We start from the raw sequence: 11,716 nt of genomic DNA on the forward strand, positions 1-11,716 counted from the left end.
CTTAATTTCTTTTAAATTTTTTTAAAATTTTTTTATTAATGTGTTAATTTTTCTCGTTTTTATACTAATTTCTTTACTTTTCTTCAATTTTTTCTCTTCCCACATGTGAAATGTCACTATTTGCCCCCCCCCCCAAATTTTGAGAACAAGTTTTGAAGGTAATATAATGGGTATAAATATCATTTCTAATTAAAAACTAACTCCTCAATCCCTATTTATTCTCCCCTCTCTTCTCTCTCATGTTTTCTTCCTATTTATTCTCTTCTCTTTCTATAAATGTGAGTTAAAGGAAATTTTTGAAAAAAAAAATCTTATTAGGTATTTTAAAATGTCATTCCTAATTAGAAACTAACTCCTCAATCCCTATTTATTCTCTCGTCTCTCTCCTCTCTCCTATTTTCTTCCTATTTATTCTCTTCCCTTTCTGTAAGTGTGGGTTAAGGAAAAATTAGAAAAAAAATCTTCTCCACAATTAGGTACTCTTTCTCTTTCTCAATTATTTATCGTTTATCTTTTTCTTATATTTTTATTTGATTTTATATTGTCTGTTTCTTTATTTCTTCTGCAATTTTTGTTATTTGATTTTATATTGTGAATAAAATGTCTATAGTTAGTAAGGTAAAACTACCATTGGTTTGCATCTCTTAATTTTTTAAAAATAAAATTGGTTTGCATCTGCTGGCAAGGAAAATTTTGGTTTGCGTATAACTTTCTAGGGTTGCATTCTTTTTCTTTCTTTTTTTGCTTTAATTTATCTATATTTTGTCCCAAAAAAATATTATTATCAATAATTTACCTATTTTTTCAAATATGCGGACCCTACAAAATATATGTGGGCTTATTCTTTAATATAATTAAATAATTCAAAGGTGGGACCCCCAATGGGTTTTATAAGGGCCCACACAATATATGTAATAGAAAGCATTAGTGTTTCCCCAATGAAAAGGTTATCTGGACTTTTATTCTTCGCCCCCCCCCCAAATGTTGAATCCTGAGTCCGCCCCTGATCATGGCTGATGAAGAACAGAAGTCCCTCCTATATGTACAGGAGACTATATTGAAGAAGAGGAAAAATAATGAAGAGTGGGCAATAAGAAGGACAGAACAATTGGGACAAAAGAAACAGAGAACTAAAGAAAATCGAAAGCTCATTTTCAAAAGGGCCAACGAGTATATCAGAGAACACAGAAGCAAAGTTAACATCTACCCTTAAATCTCAAATGCTCTGTTTTCATTTTTCTCATCTACCCTAAATACTTTGAAATGAAAACCAGGCAGAAAAAATGAAGCAAATCCAGTGGCTCCTTATTCCACAGGTGGTCCTGAAATTTCCAATTCTAATGCTAATGAATATGCCTCTACACCTACAGTACCTCAAAACCTGCCATTTATCATCTCTACCCTTAGTAATCATGGAAGGTTTCATTGATCCAATTCAGGCTTACCTTGGAATGCAGCAGCATATTAAAGAGATTGACACCAGCTTCCTCAGCCCTAAAGAGTTACTAAAAGATGACGTTGTTTATGATACTACATCTGCTCATTGTAAATATTTCCTGCCTTTCTTGTTCAATTGTGCCTCCTCCCCTTCCCCTCCCCTACCCCTGCCACCCACATCCCACTCCAATCTCCATCGCAAAGAAAATAAGAAAAGGGAGAAAAACACCAACACGCAAAAGTAGAAAATACATGTAGTAGACTAATTTGAGATTCAAAAAATGTTAGTGAATGTATGGTCGTTTTTCTGTTTTCCATGGTTTTCAAGGTTAGAAAGTCATAATACATGATGTCTCTAATCTTCCTTGTTTGGAGGCTCAACTATAAAAATATAGTTTAAGTTAAGGGGCATTTTTTTAATACTGGAAATGTAATGCCGTCCGCAAGGGTCGAACCCAAGACCTCTTCACTGAGAAGTATGGATCTTTATCACTCAACCAACCCTGCATTGACAAACATAAGGGTATTTTGATCATATTAAAAAAGCAACTTGAATTCTAATCATTAATTTGAAGCTATTCTAGACAGTTCCTTATAATGATGTAGACCTATATGCAAAGTTATGTTTACGAAGAAACATATAGGTTGTACACTGAAGCTTAATTCAAATGAAAATTTTAAAATTTAAAATTACACACATCACATAGTCTATAAAAAGAGGCACATCACACGTGCATATGCACGTGCGTCATTACTAGTGTTTAGAAAGCTTAAAATAGGCTAAAAAACAAATTTCACCACAACCCAACCACTGCGATGGGCCCTCGAGTTCACTAGTGTTGAGCAAGATTTTTTTACAGATATCAGCCAAGATCACAAGAGACCTCCATTTTTTAGCTGGCTGAGATTTGTGTCAAGAGTCTTGAGAACGAGATCTCAAACCATTTTCACCATACTTTGTTTTTAGTTGTCTTTCTCTGCTTCTTTCCCTTTTGAGACCCCATGTATTCTGTTTCACTTTGGTAACAAGTATCCGATAAAAGGACCAACCCTGCGTTGAAAGCTTCCGCACAAGAAAGTCCCTCAGGGGTGAGAGGCACGTGGTTTTTCCTGAGAGGCTATTTCAATGCCTTGGGCTCATGCTACAACTGTGTTTCACCGCCCATTGTGCCAAGGTAGCCTAATATTATAAAGACTACAGCCACCTGATTGGGAATTTAGAACATAACTAACAAACCTTTTACTACTGATTAGAATACATAGTCAATCTATAAACAAGTATATATATTTGAATTTCTTCATGCATGGTCTTTGTATCTCCTAAACTTTACATCAGCAACCATCTCAAGCACGAGATAGCCAGCACTTTAATATTGTTCACCTTTTTATGTAGATAAAAACTAAAAAGTTTACCTTTTCTCTGGAAACTGTATTCTGAGTAGATGACAAATATTCTGCAGCAATCCCTTTCCCCTTTAATGCCATTACTTGGTTTTCCTTTTCAGAATGGAGATTTGCCAAAACTCAGTATATCAATGCTTCAACAATTTGTTCCAGATGAAAAATGATAGGAAGGCAACTGAAATTTAAAATTAGGAAAAGTTCTTTATGCCTTACCATCAATGCTGAAAGAACTCAGAGAGCCATTTGACAAAAGTTAGAACCACGTTCCCATGAAAAAGAGAGAGAGAGAGAGAAGCATCATGCGTTATATGCCTTGACCTCCTCAAAAAATGATTTAGACAAAATAAATACAATAGCATGCACCTATTAAAGGAGAGACAACTAGCACAATTCCAGGTTTTGCCAATGCAGGGATCTGGTAGCACATTGATTTTCCACCTCCAGTAGGCATTAGACAAAAGCAATCTCTTCCTACAAAATAAAGCATTAATCTCACTAGAAGCCAATGATTGTTTAGAAATAAATTCCACTAAACTGCCTTCCTGAAGGCCAAAAAGTAATGATCTCAGTAACTCATAAACTTATATGCTGCATTTTTATTTTATTTTTTTTGGTTGTGGGGGTGGTTTGGGAGATGGCCGGAGGGGAGAGAGTGAAAGATTGAAAGGAAGCATTCCAGGTTCCCCCAACGAAAATTGTTTGGGAGATAATAGAGCTTATGTGGTAAAGAGTGTCAAGATGAGTAACCCACGGCATGCTCTCATATGTAATTACACAGGCGAATAATGTTTCATTCATGCTCTGTAAGTGTATTAATCCACTGTCTGTTTCTTCATCCCCCCCCCCCCCCCTTCCCTTTTTTCTATTTCTAAGCTTCAATTAGCTTACTGGTTAAGGTAGAAGGGATATAGCTTCAACACTAGCCAGAGACTCAAATTAATTGGGATTTCATGGATGATAACAAAAACCTGACATGATAGCTTCAATGGCCACCAGCTGATTCCCTCTGAATTCAGGATAGCCAAAATGCCACCTTAAAAGCTTGACAAGACTCTCCTTTTCACATACTTGTTTCTCGGAACCAAACATATTTTTCAATGGCAACAATGATTTCTTCATCGCGAATGCTTGAACCCCAAATACCCACCAATCTGAAACGAAACCAAATCAAAAGCTAGCAAATAAATTGTTGATGAAAAAGAACAGCAGAGGGGAAGGGGGAAAAAGAAAGAACCTATGCAAAGATGAAGTTCTCTAGTCCGTCCATGAACGAATACTTAAATTTTTGTTTAAGTATTTGGTGCTTCATTCGACGCCCGGTGCAAAACAATGAAACATGCGTCGCTAAGTAAATTACATATAGACCCTCATCTACTGGGCTCGACCTCAGTGCGGCACATTTATCCAATTCTGATTCTTGTTTTCGGTACAAAGGCGCTTTTTAGAACCATTTAACCGTGTCCTTCTTGTTGTAAGAGGTTGTATCAGCCGATTTTGTACCGGATACTCGTCTTAACTTTTCACCGCAAAAGCCGAAACACAGAACGATGGATACTGACCGATCCGAAACGGAATAAGATCAACAAAACCCTGTTTCTTTCTCTCAAAGCCCTAGCAAGGCAAAACCCCGACTCGTAGCCTGAGCTATTGTCTGTATCGAAACTGGAAGTTGCAGAGTTGTAAGAGACTACCGCGTCCATTAGATTCGCAGAGCAAAGCAAGAATGGTTTGGTTCCAGTGCGAGGACTGCGGCGAGAACCTGAAAAAGCCGAAGTTAGCGAACCATTTCAGGATCTGCTCTGCTTACAAGGTACTTAACTTGTTTTCTCTTGTCTCAGCCGTCTCATGTCCCGTGTTATCATACTGATTGAGTTCTTCTCTGTTTGGGAATCGTTATGATATTGTAGTTATCCTGCATAGATTGCGGAGAGACATTTGGGCAACAGAGTGTTCAAGGTCACAATCAGTGCATTACAGAAGCGGTTCGTGCACCGTATTGGTTTATCTTATCTCACTGTTTCTATTCAGTATTTCATTAACCGTGTCACATGCTTTGTCATTAAATTGGAACTTCTTATATCTTCATTTTTATTTGATGTTTCTCTGGTTCCAACTTGTAGTATTTAGCTTCCATTTATTTGACGTCCTAATGATAGCCCCTTGCAATTGTGTTTTACCTGATTAATGCGCAAAAGTCCTCCCAGCAGTAGCATCACTATGATTTTGACCGTTTGACATGGTAGACTGGAAACTCTAGTGTCTTACCAACTGTTTTATGCTTGATCAATGCCACAAAAACTAAAGGACGCCGGGTTTGATCATAGGGTAACAACAACCAGAAAGTACTCATGACTGCATTTCTTATATGTTGTGATAAATTATTCCCATTGTTAAAGTCAAACTGAGTGAATATCTTGTTTATTTTTACTTGAAAAAAATAAAAATGGGTCATCTTGGTAGCTATTCGTTTTATTAGAACTTTTTCAAAAGTCTCAAAGCCAATTCATATTTAGTGGATTGATTTCTTCATCAACGTAAAGGTAGCTTCTATTGAATAGCTTGTTTGATTAATTGGTGCCACTTTGTGGTAGCGCTGGCTTATTGTTAATTGCCTACTATCTTGGGGTAGAGAGACTTCAAGAATCCAATTTGAAATGGTTTTTGCTTTGCGTACCATAGTTTTTTTATTTGCTAGAGGGAGTTAACTGAAATTGTTGTTCTTTTCTTTTTTCAGGAGAAATATGGTCCAAAAGGGCAAATAAAAGCTTCATCTAATACACCGGCTAAGCCAACCAGTGACTCAAAGCCAAAACCTGATTTTGATGTAAATGTTGGGTTATCTTCCCGTCCTCCCTGGTTTTGTAGGTGAGTTCCACCTAATGCTGATTTTACTTGTGTGTGGATATGAGTGGCAAAACACTTAAATCAATATATTGATTACTAAAGAACCATGTGGTCCATTATCTGCCTGATAACATGATATAGCATGCATTGGTCAAGCTTCTGTTTCTTTTCCCCAAGAGTAATCATTAGATCCAATAAAATGCGCACATAATTAACTCATGGTTTTGTTAAATTTCATTCTCAGGGTAAGTTTTTTGTTTTGACATTTGATAGTGTCTTAAGTTTTTTCTCCTTAAAATGAACCTTTGCAGCCTGTGTAACGCCAGTGCTACAAGTAAGCAAACTTTACTACTGCATGCAGACGGAAAGAAACACAGGGCAAAAGCCCGCGCTTTCCACAATAGCAAGCAACAAACAACACAGACGGAAGATTCTGCTCCTACTCTGAAGGAACCGATCAATGATCCCCAGAAGGAAGAAGTGCTTGCAATGAAAGATGTCAAGCAACAAAAAATGCAAGATCCACCAAAAGATGGTGTTTTAGTTGACATCTCTGATGAAAATCCATCATCAAAGAGAAAAAGAAAACTTGATGATTCTGACATTCCAGGAGATTTGAACAATGGGGAAGTTATTCAAGCTAAAATATCTGGAGAAGAATCTGAGAGCAAATCAAAGAAAAAGAGAGCTTCAGTTTTGCTTGAGGATGATAAGGTGGATGCTGGTGGCTGTACTGCGGAAGCTAAGAAGAAGATAAAGTGGAAGAAGCTGATTACTTCAGCATTAAAATCAGTAAGTTTATGGTTATCTAAACCTCTTTTGTTATTGAACTGTCTAATGTCCTGCATTCTTACATTTAAAAGAATAATAATAGAGAGGAAGGGGAAGGAAAGAAGAAATTATTAATCAGCAATGAGAGAAGGAAATCACTGGGAGACCTCTGGATATTTAATATCTTTGGGCATGTAATTTAAACAAAGTTATTGATGAATGCATCATTCTAATCATATGAATTTGTCAACATTTTTGTAAAGAGTGAGTTTTGAGCAGACCTGTATTAGGGATGTCATCAGCTCTCCAATGTGATAATGTGATTGTTATTGCTTATTCACTGTTTTAGCAGCCACTATGACATAGGATAGCACAAACAAACACCCAGTGATAAATCCCAGGGAATCAGCAAATCACAAAAACTAGAAGTTGAAGAAGTACCTGATATATCATATATGGGAAATTTTTTGTTAGTCTGCTTTGACATACTTAATTTAGTAACACACCCTGACTCAAACTCTTGCATTTGATTCCCCCAAAAAACCAAACTTTTATCCCTCCAGAGGGGGGGGTACTGTCAAATGCCTAAGTTACCCCTCTATTTTTCTAATCCAGCCAGTTTCTCTCTTTCATATTGAATAGGTTATAACCTAAACCCTGAACCAGGAAATGAAATAAATGGAACTATCCTATACTTCCTTGAGGACTTACTTTTTCTGATCTTTGTGAAGAGGGAAACTTGCCGTTCAGTCAAAGATATTATCTCTTTGTTTTACAATTCATTTTATGTGTGGTTTGTTTTGGGGAAAGGGAGGGAGGGGTGTGTATTCTCTCTCTCAAATCAAATCAAATGCTGTTTTCTGGCTGTCATTTGATCTGATTCTCTCTTGATCTAATTTACCAACCCCCCACCCCCAAAATCTGCAGCAGTGCCTTTACACTTTCAATCTGTTTTACCATTTTTTTCCAACGGTATCTCTTTTGTTTCTTTTGTTTGTTCTGAATTTCTCATTCTATTCGTTTTACTATTCTTTCTTTTCTATCCTCATTGTGTCCTCTTTCTTATGTTGCCAGAGTCTCTCTCAGATCAATTTGTCATTCTGCATTTTTTTCCAGCTTGTGTCATTTGGTCCAATTTTCTATGTGGATATTGCAAGAACATGAAATGTGCATCAGCGGCTAAATGGTCACTACTGAGTTTAACATTATGGAAACAGACTGCTGATCCAAGTTTCATTAACTGTTCTCAAAAATATAAATACAAGTTTTAACTGCTAGTCAGGTTACAGCAGCAAAAACAAAGAATTGACATGTTGCTGCTGGTAATAATAGCCTTGGGTGCTAAAAATGTATCCAGTACTTTGCATCAATGGCTGGCTGGAACAGTAAAAACAAATATATAGGAAGAAAAAAGCATAGCAAACAATGGCAAAACGCACACTTGGGGAAAATGAAACAGCGGGAAAATAAAAAACAATGGTAAATAGAATCAAGAACAAATTCAGTTTAAACAAGCACGGTTGAAAAAAGAAAAAAACAGAACTGTATTTGATTTGGGACAGCGAATCAGATCAAACAACAGTGAAGATGGATCTGGGGAAAAAAGAACAAAAACCAAATAAGTAAATAACAGAATGGTAAAAATGAATTGAGTAAGAGATAATTCATTTGATTATACAGGAAAGTTTCCCACTTCGAGATGATTGGAAAAGGTAGATTGAAGGAGCTATAGGATAGTCCCATGTATTCCACTTCCTGCTTCAAGTTATAAGTTTGAAATAAATGATGTGAGCTGAATAAACTTGATAGAGAGAAAGCAACTTGATTAGGAAAAATAAAGGGGTAATCCAGCTGGGTTAGGAAAAATAAAGGGGTAACTTAGGTTTTAATAGTTTCAGGGTAAGAGTTTGGTGCTATTTTTGGAGGGTGGGGAGGAGATTCTGGTGTGAAATTCGAGTGGGGGGGGTTTAGTAACAGAGTGTAGTACAGGGGAATGAAAGAAAAATTCCCATTATCTGTACTTGTGTATAGCAAGGAACTTACAAAGGAAAAGGAAGAGATAGGGTACGATCCACCATGACAATGTTAGGGCCTGACTGTTAAGCCATTATTAGAAGCGAACGATCTTCAATCCGATAAACTAAATTATACTGTGAAATTACATTAATTCTGAAAGTTTTACTGGACCAGTGTATCCTCCTAATCCAACATGGTAAAGTAATTGTTTACTTGTTGAAGAACTTAGCTTCTAATTAACTCAATCAACATGAAAAGCACACCTCAACCATTTTTTTCTTCAATAAATCCTTTTCCTAATCCAACATGGTAGAGTAAGAGAAAATAGTTTACTTCTTGTAGAACTTAGCTCCTAATTAACTCAATCAACATGAAAAGAACACCTCAACCATTTTTTTCATCAATAAATCCTATCATCTATCTTTAAGGAAGAACACCACCCCCCCCCCCCCCCAAAAAAAAAAAAAAAAAGTGAAATAAAACATGCTTATATATGGTTAAACTTGTACTTGTTTGAATTAGTGAGAGAATAAGGATTCCCATATTAAACTAGCCTTTGAATAGTAATACTAAGCTCTGTGGACTTTTCTTATCAATATATTCATTTAATTTGCTCTGTTTGTAAACTAGAATCCTGATGGAAAACTGAAGCTGAAAAAGCTGCAAAAACTAGTATACAAAGCCCTAAAAGAGTCTGGTGCCACTGAAGAAGAAGATGAAACAAAAAGCATGCTTGTGCATAAGGTAAAAAACAAGGACCCTGGTACACTGTTTCCACTTCCTTTGCAAGTTATGAGGATACATTAGTAGCTTCCTCTTTGTTGCAGATAAATTCAAGTTCAAGATTCATGCTCCAGGACAAACATGTTCATTTGGTGTCAAACAGTTGAAGCTGATCCTTCTGGCAGTGCCAAAACAGAATCTGGCAACTGCGGCAAGTAGGAGGATGCTGTTTACGGGCTCCAGAGATTTCTTGTTCATTTTTGCACGAATCAGTTAGCTTGTCGTGTGAATTTATATCCATGCTCTAGGAACCAGGTTGATTGAGATCTAGTTTGCAGCATACTTATTATGGATTATACGCAGGCACTATGATTTAGATGGTGTCTCTTATTTTTGTTTTCTCCAGTCTTTCTAAGCATTGGAAAGTTTTCGGAGATACTGTTGTTGAATCCATATTCAGTTCATCCTTTCACCCTTGTTTTTGAAAGCTGTCTTGTATTTGGTTTGTAAAATTCATGGGGAATTGGCATTAGGAAGTTGAGTTACGTTTGAATTTGGCAGTGAAATGGTTTTCTTTATTTTATCTGTCAAACTTGGAATTGCATCCTTTAACGTGACCCAGAGGAATTGGGGTGATTTCTGCTACCATTTCTTATTTCAGCTATGGTTGTTCCTTCTGCTGTTGATGTTTCCTCTGCTTGTCTTTATGTACATGTTGGTTTGATGTGGCAACCCTGAATAGTTTTCTGCAGACTGCAGTCCTTGAGGGAAAGTGTGGTTTGAGTACAAACTGTCTTTTTACATTCGAAGGAGCTATTTTACAGTGTCAATTACCACAGTTTCTTTAGATGGCTGTGCTCTTGAAACATGATAATATAATTCAAAAGTGAGACTTTTTTTTTTGGTGAATAAATAAAGAGCAAAGGCTAAAAACAAATACAATGCAACAAGGGCGGAGCCCAAAGAAAAAAGGGTCGAACAGCGCCAAAGAGACTAAATTGCGGATTTCTTCTTATTTTTCTTTTTCTCGGAGGACTTGATATCCACCAAGAAGTCGTCTCCAAAAGGGTTGTGCTCTTTAGTAGGGCGATTGCTTCTACGATGCTCAACGTGGTCAAGGACATGCAAAGGGGGAGAGAGAGTAGGATCCGGATCGCTTTTGGTAGGGATTGAGCCACAAGCCTGAGGGTTGGGAGAGCAAGCAAAAGCTGGAGATTGGGATGAGCGGTTCTAGAAGGGAGAGTTATGATTAGAGCAGGGAATGGGAGGAGAAGGCCCATGGGCTGAGGGGCCCAATAAGGGGCACAACGGTGAAATTAGAACAAAGTTGGGATTGAGGGAAGGTTGAGGCCCATGGGTCAAGGGGCCCAAAGAGGGGGGCGTAGAGAGGGGCAAAGTGGTCAAGTTAGTCTGATTGTGGGAGGCAGAGGAGAGAGGGGAAATAGGGATTTTGGTGAACGTGTCTTCCAAATGATTTTAGCCGAAGTGGAAAGAAGCAAGGTCGGAGAAGAGGGGTCAGGGGTTTCGGCTGCAGATTTTTCATGGAAGAGGAAAGCTTCGGGACAAGGATCAGGGGAGAGGATCGACAACTCAAGGAGGTTGGGAGAAGCGCTTTCGATGACAGTGGAAGAGGCTGGATTCTAGGCAGCGGCAGGGCTAGTAGAGCTCTCGGTAGTCGAGGGATGGCAGAGATTCATAGAAGGGGTTCACAGAAGCAGCAATTTGAGTAGGCTTTTGCCTAGATCTACGCCTCCGATAAGTGCCTACCGGCACCGAACAAGATTCAGGCAGGGTAGAAAGTGGAGTGGTTTGAATGATGCCGGTGGTGAGATGGGAAGCTAGAGGAAATGGTGAGTGTGTTGGAGATTCAGAGGGCTTATCAGAGGAGGGATTCCTGAATGAGTCATAGGCAGAATCCAGACAACCCGAAGAGGGAAGAGGGCAAGTTGCAGCAGTGACGGATGTGGCATCAACGTGGGTGAAGGCAGTAGCAGAACTTGCAAGGGCTTGAACATAGGCCTGTAAACGGACCGGATTCAGCTCGGATACACCAGTATCCGAATCCGAATCCGATTAGCAAATCCGCTATCCGAATCCGAATCCTGCAAAAATTTAGAGAAGGCATCCGAATCCAAAACTTTATCGGATATCCGATAAAATATCCGATTATTGATTGATAATTGTCACTTTTTTACATTTTTTATTATAAATTTCTAATTTCCGATTACCGAATACTGCTATCCGAATCCGATTATCATCTATTTTTAAAGAAACAATGTTAAATACTTTACTCTATCTAGATAAAATTTATCCGGATATTATCCGATCCGATAAGCAATTATCCGAATTCGAATCCAGTTGCTTAGCGGATGAATACGGATATTTTCTGGTTAGAAAATAATATGAATGCGAATTCGGAGGCGGATTTCGGCTATCCATTTACAGGTCTACTTGAACATCGCCGATAGTGGCTCCAGCAACAACATCAATGGAGCATTTTTCTAGTCTATCTATAATTAGA

The 11,716-nt window shown here is 37.8% G+C and overlaps 2 protein-coding genes across 2 annotated transcripts in view; one reads left to right on the forward strand and one right to left on the reverse strand.

Annotated features, from left to right (window-relative positions):
• Window positions 1-4,230, reverse strand: part of RECQL3 (DEAD/DEAH box RNA helicase family protein) — a 42,956-nt gene extending 38,726 nt beyond the window's left edge. The window contains exons 1-4 of the mRNA XM_089164016.1: window positions 3,810-4,230; window positions 3,205-3,312; window positions 3,055-3,062; window positions 2,851-2,934 (exon numbers count right to left, since the gene is read on the reverse strand). Coding sequence (XP_089020142.1) covers window positions 2,851-2,934; window positions 3,055-3,062; window positions 3,205-3,312; window positions 3,810-3,960 — 351 coding nt within the window. The 5' untranslated portion in view covers window positions 3,961-4,230. The remainder of the gene's footprint in view (window positions 1-2,850; window positions 2,935-3,054; window positions 3,063-3,204; window positions 3,313-3,809) is intronic.
• Window positions 4,231-4,361: 131 nt separating this feature from the next.
• On the forward strand, window positions 4,362-10,156 carry LOC149011967 (zinc ion binding protein). Its single transcript, XM_089164015.1, has 6 exons — window positions 4,362-4,651; window positions 4,749-4,823; window positions 5,576-5,706; window positions 5,997-6,477; window positions 9,103-9,216; window positions 9,300-10,156. The coding sequence occupies exons 1-6, from the start codon at window positions 4,565-4,567 to the stop codon at window positions 9,360-9,362; spliced, it is 951 nt and encodes a 316-aa protein (XP_089020141.1). The 5' UTR covers window positions 4,362-4,564; the 3' UTR covers window positions 9,363-10,156.
• The last annotated feature ends 1,560 nt before the right edge of the window (window positions 10,157-11,716 follow it).

Source organism: Hakea prostrata, chromosome 7, assembly GCF_041222555.1.
Source record: "Hakea prostrata isolate BN-2017 chromosome 7, UWA_Hpros_2, whole genome shotgun sequence".
Lineage (NCBI taxonomy): Eukaryota > Viridiplantae > Streptophyta > Magnoliopsida > Proteales > Proteaceae > Hakea > Hakea prostrata.

What these genes read in the sequence shown, in the direction of transcription:
- LOC149011967 (XM_089164015.1), top strand. Translation starts at nt 4,565, where the DNA reads ATGGTTTGGTTCCAGTGCGAGGACTGCGGCGAGAACCTGAAAAAGCCG. An exon ending in CGTCCTCCCTGGTTTTGTAG is followed by an intron (nt 5,707 to 5,996) that starts GTGAGTTCCACC and finishes GAACCTTTGCAG; the next exon opens with CCTGTGTAACGCCAGTGCTA. An exon ending in AAAGCATGCTTGTGCATAAG is followed by an intron (nt 9,217 to 9,299) that starts GTAAAAAACAAG and finishes TCTTTGTTGCAG; the next exon opens with ATAAATTCAAGTTCAAGATT.